This window comes from Myodes glareolus, chromosome X (assembly GCF_982192425.1).
Source record: "Myodes glareolus chromosome X, mMyoGla1.1, whole genome shotgun sequence".
NCBI classification, from domain to species: Eukaryota; Metazoa; Chordata; class Mammalia; order Rodentia; family Cricetidae; genus Myodes; species Myodes glareolus.
The window spans coordinates 19524426-19537263 of record NC_142053.1 but is presented as its reverse complement, the minus strand read 5'-3'; the positions used below and the strand labels follow the sequence as shown (position 1 = coordinate 19537263).

The 12838-nt window shown below is 41.5% G+C and overlaps 1 protein-coding gene across 1 annotated transcript; it reads left to right on the top strand.

Moving 5' to 3' along the window:
- The first annotated feature begins 608 nt into the window (after positions 1–608).
- LOC125415366 (cancer/testis antigen 55-like) lies at positions 609–11676 on the top strand. The gene is made up of 5 exons (XM_048457566.3): positions 609–814; positions 3175–3356; positions 7149–7281; positions 10015–10127; positions 10890–11676. The coding sequence occupies exons 1-5, from the start codon at positions 724–726 to the stop codon at positions 11079–11081; spliced, it is 711 nt and encodes a 236-aa protein (XP_048313523.3). The 5' UTR covers positions 609–723; the 3' UTR covers positions 11082–11676.
- The last annotated feature ends 1162 nt before the right edge of the window (positions 11677–12838 follow it).

Sequence of the window (12838 nt, the reverse complement as noted above, 5' to 3'; positions counted from 1 at the left end):
TCTAGTCAGGAAACTATTGCTTGTTTTAACATTTTGGAGCAGTAACTTGCTGCTGTAAACAAGCAGCAATGCTTGTTCCCTGGATTTTCTTCTCGTAAAAATGGTCCAATAGGATGCCGTAGCTCACGCGTGTGATCCCAGCATTCAGGAAGCTGAGACATCCTTTAATTACCACACTCGGAGGGCAGAGGCAGGCAGATCTCTGAGTTCAAGGCCAGCATGGTCTACAGAGTGAGTCCCAGGACAGTTAGGGTTGTTACAAAGAGAATCCCTGTCTCGAAAAACCCACAAAAGAAAAAAAAATTTAAAAAAATGAAAGCCGAGACAAGAAGATTACCACGAGTTTGAGGCAGCCTGGGTTAGAATAAAATCTTATCTCAAAAACAAAACTACAATGACAAACCATGAAAATGTGTATGGGTGGAGGCTATTTTATCCAGCTCTATGAGATGGATAAACTGTGAAGTCCCGCCTTCCTACTTCCCACAACTCGTGGCCTTCATTGAGTAATCTACACTCCTATTGGCTGGTTGAGCAGGTCACTGGCGCTCCACACGTGGCAGTGTTGCGCCAGTGAGAGCCTAGAGAAGGTGTACAGAGCGCGGGAGGAGAATAGCCTCTGCGCGTGCTGCTGTGAATTCTCCCGGGAAGCGGGAGAACTAGACAAGCGAAACCTCACTCCTGGTACCGCTTGGTACTCAAGCTTCCTCAGACAAAAAAATAATGCACCGGCTAATTTCCAAATTTCGTGCCTTCTTTCAGAGGAAAACAGACTCAGAGGAAGAGAAAGAGGAGAAGAAGAGGCTCTTGGAAGGTATTGCACTAATTCTTTCCCCAAAGAGACCTTCTCTTAGAGGAGTGTTCCTTCTTGCTTAGGAGTCTAAAGAACTCAGAAAACCTCTCCCTGGTTTCGTAGTGCCATCTTATTGCAGTAGGGCATCCCCAGATCCTTACACAATACCCTCCTACGCCATGCCCTCCTACACCACCTGCTGGATACTACTGATACATAGATCCATTCTAGAACTTTCTTTCCCAAAGTAATGACCAATAAAGGCAAAATAATGGTGACTACAGAGATGACCCAGAAGTTAAGAGCACTTTTAGTTCTTAGATGACCCAAGTTCAGTTCCCTGCGCCCACATTTTTACTCACAACTGCCTAGAACTAGAGTCCTTGGAGTTCCGAAGTATTCTGCCCTCCTCCGAGGACTCGTGGGCCATATACATACACTCAGGCTTGTGTGCGTGCATGCGCACACTCACTCGCAATCACACACATACACATAATTTTTTCTTTAAAAAAAATCTTTAAAATAAAACGGAGAAAGATGGCAAAAGACAAAGAAGGCAGAGGAGCCACTGCAGTATACCTGAGGAGCTATTGGCAGTTGATAGCTGCTGGGAGAGGAAGAGCCAGTTTTCTCTAAGGATGTGACCACTGATAGGTTGACCACACTCCAAGGCAAGCACTAGATAGAAGAATATTTAGGAAGCATGAATTAGACTTGATGGGCTGAAAGAAAGACGGGGAGACTACTAAGTTGGGTGACTAGGGGGGGGGGGTGAATCTGGGAGGAACTGGAGCACATGGGGTGGATCAATAGGCTCAAAATATATTGCAGGAAATTCTTAAATAACTAATAAATAATTTAAAAATAAAGAGGTTAGGAAATGAAAAAGTGGTGGTGGGAGGGGGGAGGTGTCTGTGCCCATTGTTTGCATTTATTTCCATTCTTTTGGGAACGTTTTGAAACTTTTGAGATCAGGTCTCCCTATGTAAACCAGTTTACCATCCACTCACAACTTTTCCTGCTTTAGTCTGCCATAGGTCACAGGAAGATTCCTTTTGTAGTTACAGTAGTAGTAAATCTTCTACTTCGGTGGTGATTTTACTTTATCCTAAAAAAATCCCCTTTTTATGTGTGTATGAGTACAGTTGTGCAACAGCACATGTCAAGAGGTCAGAGGTCAACTTTTAGAACTTTCAGAAATCTCTTCCCATTTTGTGGGATCAAGGAATCAAATTCAGGTATCAGGCCTGAGGACAAGGGTCTCTACCCCATGAGCCATTGTGACAGCCCATTAGTTTTGTTGTCTTAACTGAGCAAATGTCTGTGTCTATGACTAAGCTTTCTCTTACTGTGATCAAATGCCTGAGACAAGTTAACTGAGAGAAAGAAAGGTTTCTTGTGGCTCCTACTTTTGGAGTGTTCAGTCAGTGGTTGCTTGGCTGTGTTTCTGTAATTCTGGCAAAACAGAACATCCTGGTGCGAAAGATGTAGGGGACCAGAGCTGCTCAACTCAGGACAGGCAGGAAGGAGAGAAAAAGATCAATTTCATAGCAAAGCCCTTCATCCTCGACCCATCAAGCTATATGAATTCATAAATAGAATTACTCAGCTAATGAGGTCAGGACCTTCCTAATCCAAAGGCTTCTCTTCAGAACACTGATCACTGGAGAGACCAAACCATTTTTGTTTTTTGAGGCATGGTGTTTCTGTGTGGTCCTGGTTGTCCTGGAACTTGCTTTGTAGACCAGCCTGGGCATAAACGCAACACTAGCCTGTCTCTGCCTCCCGAGTGCTGGGTTTAAAGGCATGCAACACCACAGCCTGGCAGGGACTAAGCCTTTAATATGTTAGCTTATAGATGACAATTAAAACCAACCTATAACAAAAAAACCAAGAAAATGAATCATATCTGTGACCAATAAGAAGATAGAAACCAAAGTTTACTTACTCACTTTGTATCCCTAAATATATGCCCTGGCGTCTGCCACTGATCACCTGTCCAAGGGATTATTTTAAAGGTATGTATTTCATCAATGAGAGTCCAGGAAATAGTGAGAAATGACTAGGGTGAATGGTATCCCTCCCTGCTCAGAACTATATCCACTCTAATTAGTCAGCTATAATGTATGCTCAAAGATTCTGGCCTTGAGGCCTGAAAATCCCATTACTATTCACAAGTGTATTAACAAAAGCAGCTCTGGTATCATCATATCCATGTTACAGACATTCAGGTAGGCAAACAGCTGGCCCACAAACTAGCCGTGTACTCTTCTAGGCTTAGATGGCTGTTTCCCACAACTTTCTCTGCTAGGGCTTAGTTGTAGTATGTGTTTGCACTTGAGAATAACTTATATATTTTTTTTTCTCTATTCATCGTTTAGGTGCTGACATGTTCCAAACAATGAAGGAAGTTGCGACAGGGTCCTGCAGTGGCTATGGCTACCCTAATGAACACATCTTCAATGCTGGTGTCGTGGCGGGCAATGAACTTCTGAAAGTTGAGCAAACAGGTCCTGCAGCTGTGGAAATAGATCAGATCACTTGCAGATCGAATGCAATCACAGTAAGAGTTGTATATTCTGGGGACTGTCTTATGTCTGAGTTCTTTCACCCTAGCTTCTATTTTTTCAGTCCCTTTTGAGTAGACATGTTGAAGTGTATGGAAACTGAAATCTAACTTAGAGGATTGTATGGAACATCTGTCCTATTTTTATACTAGTATCTATTTAGAAAAGTATAAATTACATTATCTATTCCTCAGTATTTAATGATAATTATTAGAATTTATATTATTTTGTAACTTCCTCCTATAATGTAAATAATGGATATGTGTTATTTGATAAGTAGTTATGAGGCGAAAAGATATGTACTTAAATCATTTTTTAAAAAATAGTTTTATTGAAGTATAATTTACTTACCATGGAGCTCTCGCAAGTTTTAAACATTTTTAGATTTATGAAATCTGTATCTAGCACCCTAGTTCAGATACTTATCATTTAGATCTGTATATGCAAATAAGGCTTGTTGTTATTAGTGTACTAATTGACACCATCAGCAGCAGAATGCGAGGCTCCCTATTTGCCAGCGCTGGCAAGAGTGACTGAAGTATTGTCAATCCTTGAAATTTTTAGCCATCTAAGAAGTGAAACGCCAGCCGGGCTTCCACACATGGAATGGCTCTCTGTTGGTTTGGAGACAGGGCACTGAGAGGTTGGAGGGTACACTGGACCATCCACATAGCTATGGGAGCCTGCTGCTTTTATGGATAAAACTGAATGAATAAATTGGTACGGACAGCTGGAGTTGGAGATTACATAGAGGGAGAAACTAGGGTTTTCAGAATTGGAAACATGAAAATGAATTTATGTGAATCAATTTTTCATTCATGTATTGCCCCAAACCAAATTTAATTAATCAACCCTATAAATCAGGAACACCACAATTTCAGTTACTCCTTTGCAGTGCATTATGCCTGTAGCTGTATCTGGAGAATGAAAAGGCCATTAAGGCTTTCAGACCTCACTAAAGTGCCATCAGCTACCGTGAGAGTAAGAAGCTGGGAACTAACTCACTCCGTGAAGTGCTTGTACGAACATCGAGACCTGAACCAGCACCCACTTAAAAACTGGCCACCCCAGCATGAATTTTAGTCCCAGTGCCGAAGCGGAGACAGGAGAGTTCCTGGAGCCTCCTGGCCAGCCAGTCTAGGTGTTTGGTGAAAGAGCCTGCCTTGAACCATAAGGTGGAGAACAATTGAAGAAGATCCCAGTGTGGGCCCCTGACATCTGCACATACAGGCATGAACATCTCTCACCCACTGCTTCCTCTCCACACACACGCACGCACGCACGCACGCATGCACGCACCACACACACTTTACAAGGGTAGGATAAACCAACAGTTTCACCTTCTAGACTGTCACATTTGAACGTAAATTCAGTCACCCTTACTTACCTTTTCCTAGGAACATAGGAACAAAAGTCTACTCACTCCAGTTAGTGCACTAAACACAGACCAAAGAAATGATTCTGGTCAGGTCTAACTTGGTTATGTAGTGAGCTTATTCGAGTGTTACATGGGGTTTAGTTATAGGATAACAGGTGACTCAAAGTCAATTCTGTCACCAAAAAGTGTACCCCACCATTGGTGATGACTTCTGAAAGCTGCATCCCTGGAATTCAGAGGAAATAGCTACTACATACAGGTAATTTACAATAAGACTAAGGTGGGGAGAAGGGCTATAGTCGGGATGTATTGTATGAGAGAAGAATAAATAAAAATTTAAAAAGAAAAAATAAATAAGGAAACTATAAAAAATGTCATTTACAAAAAAAAAAAAAAACCCAGTTTGGGTGAAGAACTGCTGAGACTCTCTTAACGCAAGCACAAAATGTCCCATAGGCCAAGACTGTTCAGGTACAAGTTCATGCAGGTAGCCTCGATCCTTCTCCCAGTTCGTTCCATGCCCCAGGGAACGCTTCAAGAGGTGGGACAAGCCCAGCTGGGCGCATTCTGGCCAATCTGCATCATAAATTGTTGCCCCAGGTTGGAGACAGCAGCTTGAGCTCTGGGTGAAGCCTGAGGCTGGGGGTTAGAGGGGGCTGGGGTAAGTGAGGAGTAGGGCAGTGTGGGTCTGTGCTGTGGCGTCCTCTTCCTTGTTCAGAGGGCCTGATAAGAAGAGCAAAGCACCCATGGTCACAAGGTAACAGCCTGGTTTGCCGCCCCAAGTCACACAAGCATCCTTGAGATCCCAGACTGTCATTGGTCCGACATGGCTCACTGTCACAGCCTTGGCACAGCCTCATTGTCTGCTTTTCTTCTTCCCTTCAGCATGGCGTCACTCCGCACCAGGCACCCAGGGGCTCTGTAGTCTTCAGGAGCTACAGAAGATGTGAGAGCAAGACCTAGGTTAGATCAGGAAACAATAAAGCCCAGGGCCACTAGATGCTCTTACCATGGGCCAGCAGCTGTGGGGGCTCTAGCTGAAAAGTTTTGAGCTTGAAATTCTGCTCCTGAGTACTTATCCTACGTGCATATATTAGGCAAATGGGTAGTGTATTGTATTGTAAACTGCATGTCCAGTTGTGTGGAATGGAGCCACCAAATTATGGCACTTCCTTTTTGTGCGATGCCAAGTAATCTTTTAAAAAGTTAAAGTAAACTGACTTTTTTGTGCTTGTTTGGTTGTATATTTATTACATGTGTGTATTGCTACATTCTCCTGTAAAATAGTGCATAGGTAAATAATCTGGAACAAAGGAGGTCTGAGTGTTATAGTCCAGGGAGGAAAGTTACAGACAGCTACATGTGTAAAACTGACGTCCTTTAGTAGCTGACAGTGGAGGGCAGGCCCTTGCCGTAAAGAACTTCTGACACCGAAGCTCAGGGGTACAGAGTTTATAAAGGCAAAAAACCACAATGACATTATTGTCAGGTATAGATCGGGGGAACTTGGTTATATTAGTTTTGGTTATTCAATGTGGAATTTGGTTATGGATCCAGGCTATGGTGAATGTCATGGAAAATCCCTAATGTGTGGCTAAGGCTGATGTGACTGTTCAGGGAATTAGGGACAGAAAATTGCCTACACAGACACAAAATGGAACCATGGTCATTTCATGAGAGCATGGCCAGTGGTTATTGCATAGGAAACAGATTTCTGAATTATGTGTAATTTTTCTTGCTTTCGTACTCTTTACATTTTATATGTTGAACATAAGTTAATTTTGTAATGACAAAAGCAAAACATCAGATAAAGATGATTGCAATTCAAAGAAATATTTAGATGCCCCCATTTTTCTTTATATACAGTCCCGACTTAACTATGATTTTTAGACCCTACAGCCTTGGTTGCTTTCTTCGCTCTCATACTAAACTCGGCCTGACCATGTTTAGCTTCCAGGATCGCACAAGACTGATAGTATTTAAGGTGACATATGGCTACTAGATTTATTTTTCTCAAATTTACCTTGACATTCTTTTGTCTCCCTAGATGCTCTGGTCTGGAATCTTAGCATTTATCCCCTCCCCCTTTTCTGTATTGATGCTGGCTTATCAATTGTAATCAATGTGGCATACCAATGCAAGATGCTAATGATAGAAACTAAAGATCCACTTGTGAGAGTGTGTAGCAACTGTCTGTATTTTCTTCTCAACTCTCCTAATCTGCTCTAAAACTACAGTAAAAATGATTTGAAGCTCAAGCATTATTTCATCAACACATGTCAATTTATGTGTCAATTGTCAGCATTATTTGAACTATTGAACAGATTTTCAGGGTAAAATTTAGATTTTTTTTAAACTTGAGTTTCTTTGAAGTACCCATTTTTATTTCATTTGTTTACTTACTTTCCAGGTGGGTGCTTACTATCGTGGCCAGGATGATGAACCACCACAATGTCACATGACAGTTTCACTTGACTGTATCAACTCTCTAATGGGTGATGCTGATCACGATATGTCCTTCTCTCTCGACATTGTCTGTAAAGGTACACTTTGTATTTTGAACTCATAGAGATCTTCCTGCCTCTGCCTTCTGAGTGCTGGGATTAAAGGCATGAGCTACCACCATCCACCTCACATTTTTAAATTTAAAATGAGGTGTCATCTATTTGAAGTATTATGAATTGGGCTTTGGAATCATCTTCGGGGTGAAATTTGAAATATGCTAATTCAATGAAAGGGTTTTTGTATTACATCTACTACTGCTGGATGCTTGGATTTTGGGGTGGATTGAACTCAGAGCTCCATGCTTGTGAGGCAAGGTCTCTACCACTGAGCTACATTCCCAATTCTCTTCTTGGCTCTTATCAGTGTCACTTCAATATTTGAAGTGGACCATTGGGATTTGAAAATAAGGCACAGCAAGGGACAGAAATATATGTTTTTTATATTTTCATTTGTTTGGGTACACTAATATTTGTGCAGCTCTTTTATTTATGTAGGTATTGAATTTCTATTCCAACACTATTACATGAATGAAAAAATATTTCATAATAATTTGAGTGCTTTAAAATAAGGCTTGGAAATAGCACTTTGCCCTTCCATATGTGTGCATGTGGGTGTGCATTCAGTGTTGAAGTTCATTTTTATTTATCTGATATAACACTCTATTGCTTTATAGCTAGAGCAATGACATGTTAATTTAAAGAGACTAATGAACTTTAATTTGGTTCAAAAGAGAGTTCTAGATATTGAGGGCAGAGGACAAAATATGGAAGACTTCACTAAACATTTCTTATAAAGAGCTCATAGTATCATTGGGAGAGATTGACATGTGACTTGCTCAAAATAGCCTGATGCAAAGAAACAGTGGGCAAAGCCGTAGGAACGGGAGTGACGGCAGCAGTGAGAGGAAACAGACTGGACTCTGCGCTCTTTAAGCTGTTTAACACCCTGCCAGCTGGTGTCTCTGCCTTTAACGATTAATGTTGGAGAACCAAGAAGAAATGAAAACTAACAGTTTACTGCATAATGAAATGTAAACCCAATGAAATGGAAACCTGATGCCTTTATTATTATAGGGCTTCCCCTCACCTTGAGACAGTGACTTCCTCTATTGCCTAGTTTTGTCTCAAACTGCTAGACTCATGGCATCTTCCTGCATCAGCTTTCCAGGTACGAGACCTGGCTTTGAAAGATGAATGGAAGGAAAATAGATCATACCCACTGTAGCTTAATCAGGTGGCGTTTAGCTTGGATAAAAAGAATAACATTGTCCCAGTATACAAAGCTGCTTTCTACTACTACTATTCATGGATGTAAGAACCTGAACTTGATCTTGGCTGTTATGTCAGGAACCCGCTCACGAAGACTGCTTGGTAGTGTCTTGGATTTTATGACACGTTTCCTCAGTAGTTCCCAGTTTTCAGAGGAAAGGGCCCTGTGATTGCTGAGCTCCAAAGACAATTAATTAGCCTGTCCCTTTGCTATAGCGGAAGTCATCAACAACAGGAAGGATGTTAGGAACACTCTTTTTGAAGTGGAAGGGGCTTGGATATGTTTGTGATGCAAAGGATATGGCTAAAGGTGCTGAAGAGAGCAGGAAGAGAGGATAGGGTTAAGTCCCTGAGCTATAAATAGAGGACAGGTCCCAAGGCATAGGTGGAGAGACTTACCTCTGCGAAATAGAGTTAGTCATAGTAGCAGACTTCTCTAGGGTAAGAAAGACAGTGGCTAAAAAAGACTGGAAACAAGTCTTAAAGGACCCAGGCAGTTATATAGAAAATTGTCACAATAAGCACTATTAAATGAATACTATAAAACACAGTGAAAATGGCTAACAGTTCTCTGTTTATTCTTATTAATTATTGCTATCTTATTATCTGTGTTGCTAGATAATAATCAAATCACATACTAAGTAAGCTACAGTCTCAGTAATTTCTTTAATGAGACACCAAAAGACGTAAAAGAAAAACCATGTTCTTTTGTCCTATGCTGAGTAACGAGTATGTTATTTCCTTCCTGTTCATTAGACAGATGCTTCATTGCTTCACTTTGTTTCAGTACTGTTTTCCTTTTTATCCTTTAAATGTTGCATGTGTGGTGTGTTGCCTGCATGCATGTATATGCCGCTGCTTGAATGCCTGGTGCCTACAGAGGTCCTCGAACTGGAGTTACAGGCAGCTAAAGCCTCCATGAGGTTGCTGAACAGAGCACATCTGCAAGAATAGCAAGTACAGCCGGGTGGTGGTGGTGCATGCCTTGAGTCCCAACACTTGGGAGGCAGAGGTAGATAGATCTCTGTGAGTTCAAGGTCAGCCTAGTCTACAGAGTGAGTTCCAGGACAGCCAGGGTTACACAAAGAAACCCTTTTTTTTTTAAAAAAAAAAAAGACAGAAAGAAAATAGCAAGTACCTTTAACCACAGAACCATCTCTTCAGTCCTTACCTTTTACAAAAAAAAATTGTGTCTATTTTTATTTATGTGTACGTGTGTATCTGTGTACACCACGTGTTGTGTGGGTGCCTGCAGAGAGACCAGAAGAATGCACAGATAAGCCATAGGTGGCTGTGGGTACTGGGAGCTGAACCTGAGTCCCTTGCAACATTAGTAAAATATCTGGACCATTCTCCAGCCCTGGGGTTTTAAATGTTAAAAATATACTTTACATGTAATAGAAACTGTATCAGGGATTACAGAACAGTGCACAGTGAAATGTCAGGTTCCCTTGGATAAAGGCCCCCTCCCTCTAACTTGATTTCCTCCTGTGACTGTTACAGATTTTGAACCTTATAAGGGTGACCTGGTAGAGATTGAGTTTTCGGAACAGGGAGACCCACAGAACAGAAAGCCCATCTCGGTGAAGCCTCTGAAACACCATCATATAAACGAGGTAGTTCACATACTGTACTTGTCCTTTGTGGCTGCCTCTCTTTCATTTAATGATCACTTTTGCTGTTCAGGATTATACTACAAGTGTTAGGAGACCTAAAATAAAAGCCTTGCCAAAATGAACTTGCTTTCTTATTCAAAGTACTGGAATTCTGAAAGGAAATGATGAGAATAATGTAGTACTTATGATGAAGATTGAAGTTTATATAGTCTATCTGGGAGGCATTACAATATGGTAAGACCATTAAAACCAAAAGTAAGTGATCAGGTCTTTCGGAGTTGTTAAGAAAGGTGAGCGGTGTGTCCTTTAAACTCCTGAGTAGTATGTGGGTATGATATGGGTAGTAAAAACTGAAAACAAGTTGGCTTGCACTCATTTTGTACCATAGGAAAAATGAAGGAGTGTTCTTCTAGTGCAAGTGACAAGGTAGGGAAAAAATGATAGTCTACTTAACAACATATTTCTTTCCCACTCTTTTCCTTTCGAGCAGTCAGCCTTAATGGGAAGTTAACAGTCATTAGAACAAAATTCCCTCAGCAGAGGCCTGGTTCTCATCCTCAGGAACTGTTTGCATTGCTGTGAGGTTAAATCTGGACAGGGGTGTGCTTACACAGCACCTGGATGATGCTGTTGTGTAGAGTAGGGTGCAAATCTGTGGAGGGGTGAAGGGATCTGCTGGTTAGAGCCAGAGAGAAAAGGGGCAGAGTCTGTGACCATGAATTACGGTTTTCCACACTCATTGGTACCTTTCTTTCATCCCAGGTTTGCATTACCAGAGTAGATGGACGAACTGGGGTGTTGGAAGACACCATCTTTTTCACCTTGGATTCTCTTAAACTTCCTTCTGGATATGTGCCTCAACCTGATGATATTGTCAATGTGGTTGCAGTACAGAGCATCCAATCCCACTATGTCTGGAGAGCAATCAGAATGACCCCAGTACAAGTATCATAGGAGCCAAGCCTTTGCATTTCTTCTTCAGCATTACTTCTATAGTTGAGGGGGCCTGGTTTAATGCATTGGTTTGAATTAGTAAGCCAAAATATATGTTAAATACGTTCTTACTTGGAAACACCCTGATAATTTTGGTGGAAGTATGGGCTCACTTTAGGAAGGTGCTTGATCTATTCAGAGACATCCCCAAACTGACTTTAGTCTGTAGCAAAAGAACAACACTTCATTTTAAGTCAAATTCTTTGTTTTCCATGGTCAGGAATGTATTGTGCTGCTAGTGGCCTTTTTTGTCCCTTGAGCAACATTCAGAGGGAGCCCAGCAAGCGGAAGTGTATAATGTAAAGACACAGATGCCTTCAATTCTGAGTCCCCTTGTACTGCATACAATGTTTACTTTTTCCATAGCATTTTTCATTTCCCAGTACCTATCCAGTTTGTTAAATTTAATACCTATCTAGTGGAACCCATTCTTCCATGTTAGAACGCGAGATTTGTATATACAGGGTTTTTGTGTATCCACAGCTTCTTGGCTGTGCCTGATAGCCGAGGCAGACGGCATCTTGCTAACTTTAATAAATGAGTTGTCTGAGCAGCATTCCTGTTTACCTGTGGTTAATTTGCCGTTCAGTCTCCAGGAATGAAATGTTCTGTATGTTATCAGCTGTTTAGTTGCTGGGCATTTTGAAACAAAAACATTGCTGTATGGGGTGTGAATCAGCTTCCACGATCTTCTTTGTGGGAGAGGTGAAGCCTTTGTACAGATGAGCAATGGAACAAATCCAAAGCACCATGAAGGACGGGGACAAGGCCTTCTCAAGCTAGAGGATGTTACCGAGATTCCACAGGTTTACCCCATGAGATTCCTCGATTTTTCTTAACAGCCAATCCAAGTTGACTGTATTATTGTGAGGTATGTATCAACGTGTGGTGTCACTGGGTAATGGTGAGCTCTAACTCTGTCCTAAGAGTCAACTTTCTACCCTATGCTACTGGCCCTGAGTAAGTTTGATGATGATTTTTTTCCCTTACATTTCTAGTTAGCACTGTTGTGGGATAATCTTTTGGTACACTGTAAAGATGTGTGTCTGCCTGAGGCACCTATTGATTGGTTTGATAAAAAGCTAAATGGTCAATAGCTAGGCAGGAGAGGATAGACAGGACTTCCTGGCAGAGGGAGAAAATCAGGAGGAATTTGATGCTCAGATTTCTCCAGCAGACTTGGGGAAAGCCAGATGTGCCATACTGAGAAAAAATAAAAAGTCACTTGGCAGAATGGAGATTAAAAAATATGGGTTAATTAAGTTATAAGAGGTAGATGGAGCCAGGCAGTGGTGGCGCATGCCTTTAATCCGGCACTCGGGAGGCAGAGGCAGACAAAACTCGTTCGAGGTCAGCTGTGTCCACAGAGTGAGTTCCAGGACAGGCTCCAAAGCTATGAGAAACTGTCTCAACACACACACAAACACACACACACACACACACACACACACACACACGACAACCAAACAGAGCTAAGTAGAAACAAGCCTAAGCTAAAGGCCAACCTTTCATAACTAGTAAGTCTCTGTGTCATTATTTGTGAGCTGGTGGTTCCAACAAGAAATTACTACTATAGCACTTCTCACAGTCATTGTATAATTAAAGACACAAGAGTGAACTGCTTTAATCTTATGCAAATTCTTAGTAACTGTGATACTTATCACACAGTGATCTAGGTATTGGAATAATATCAAAAGCATGCATGACCAAGTTGTAAT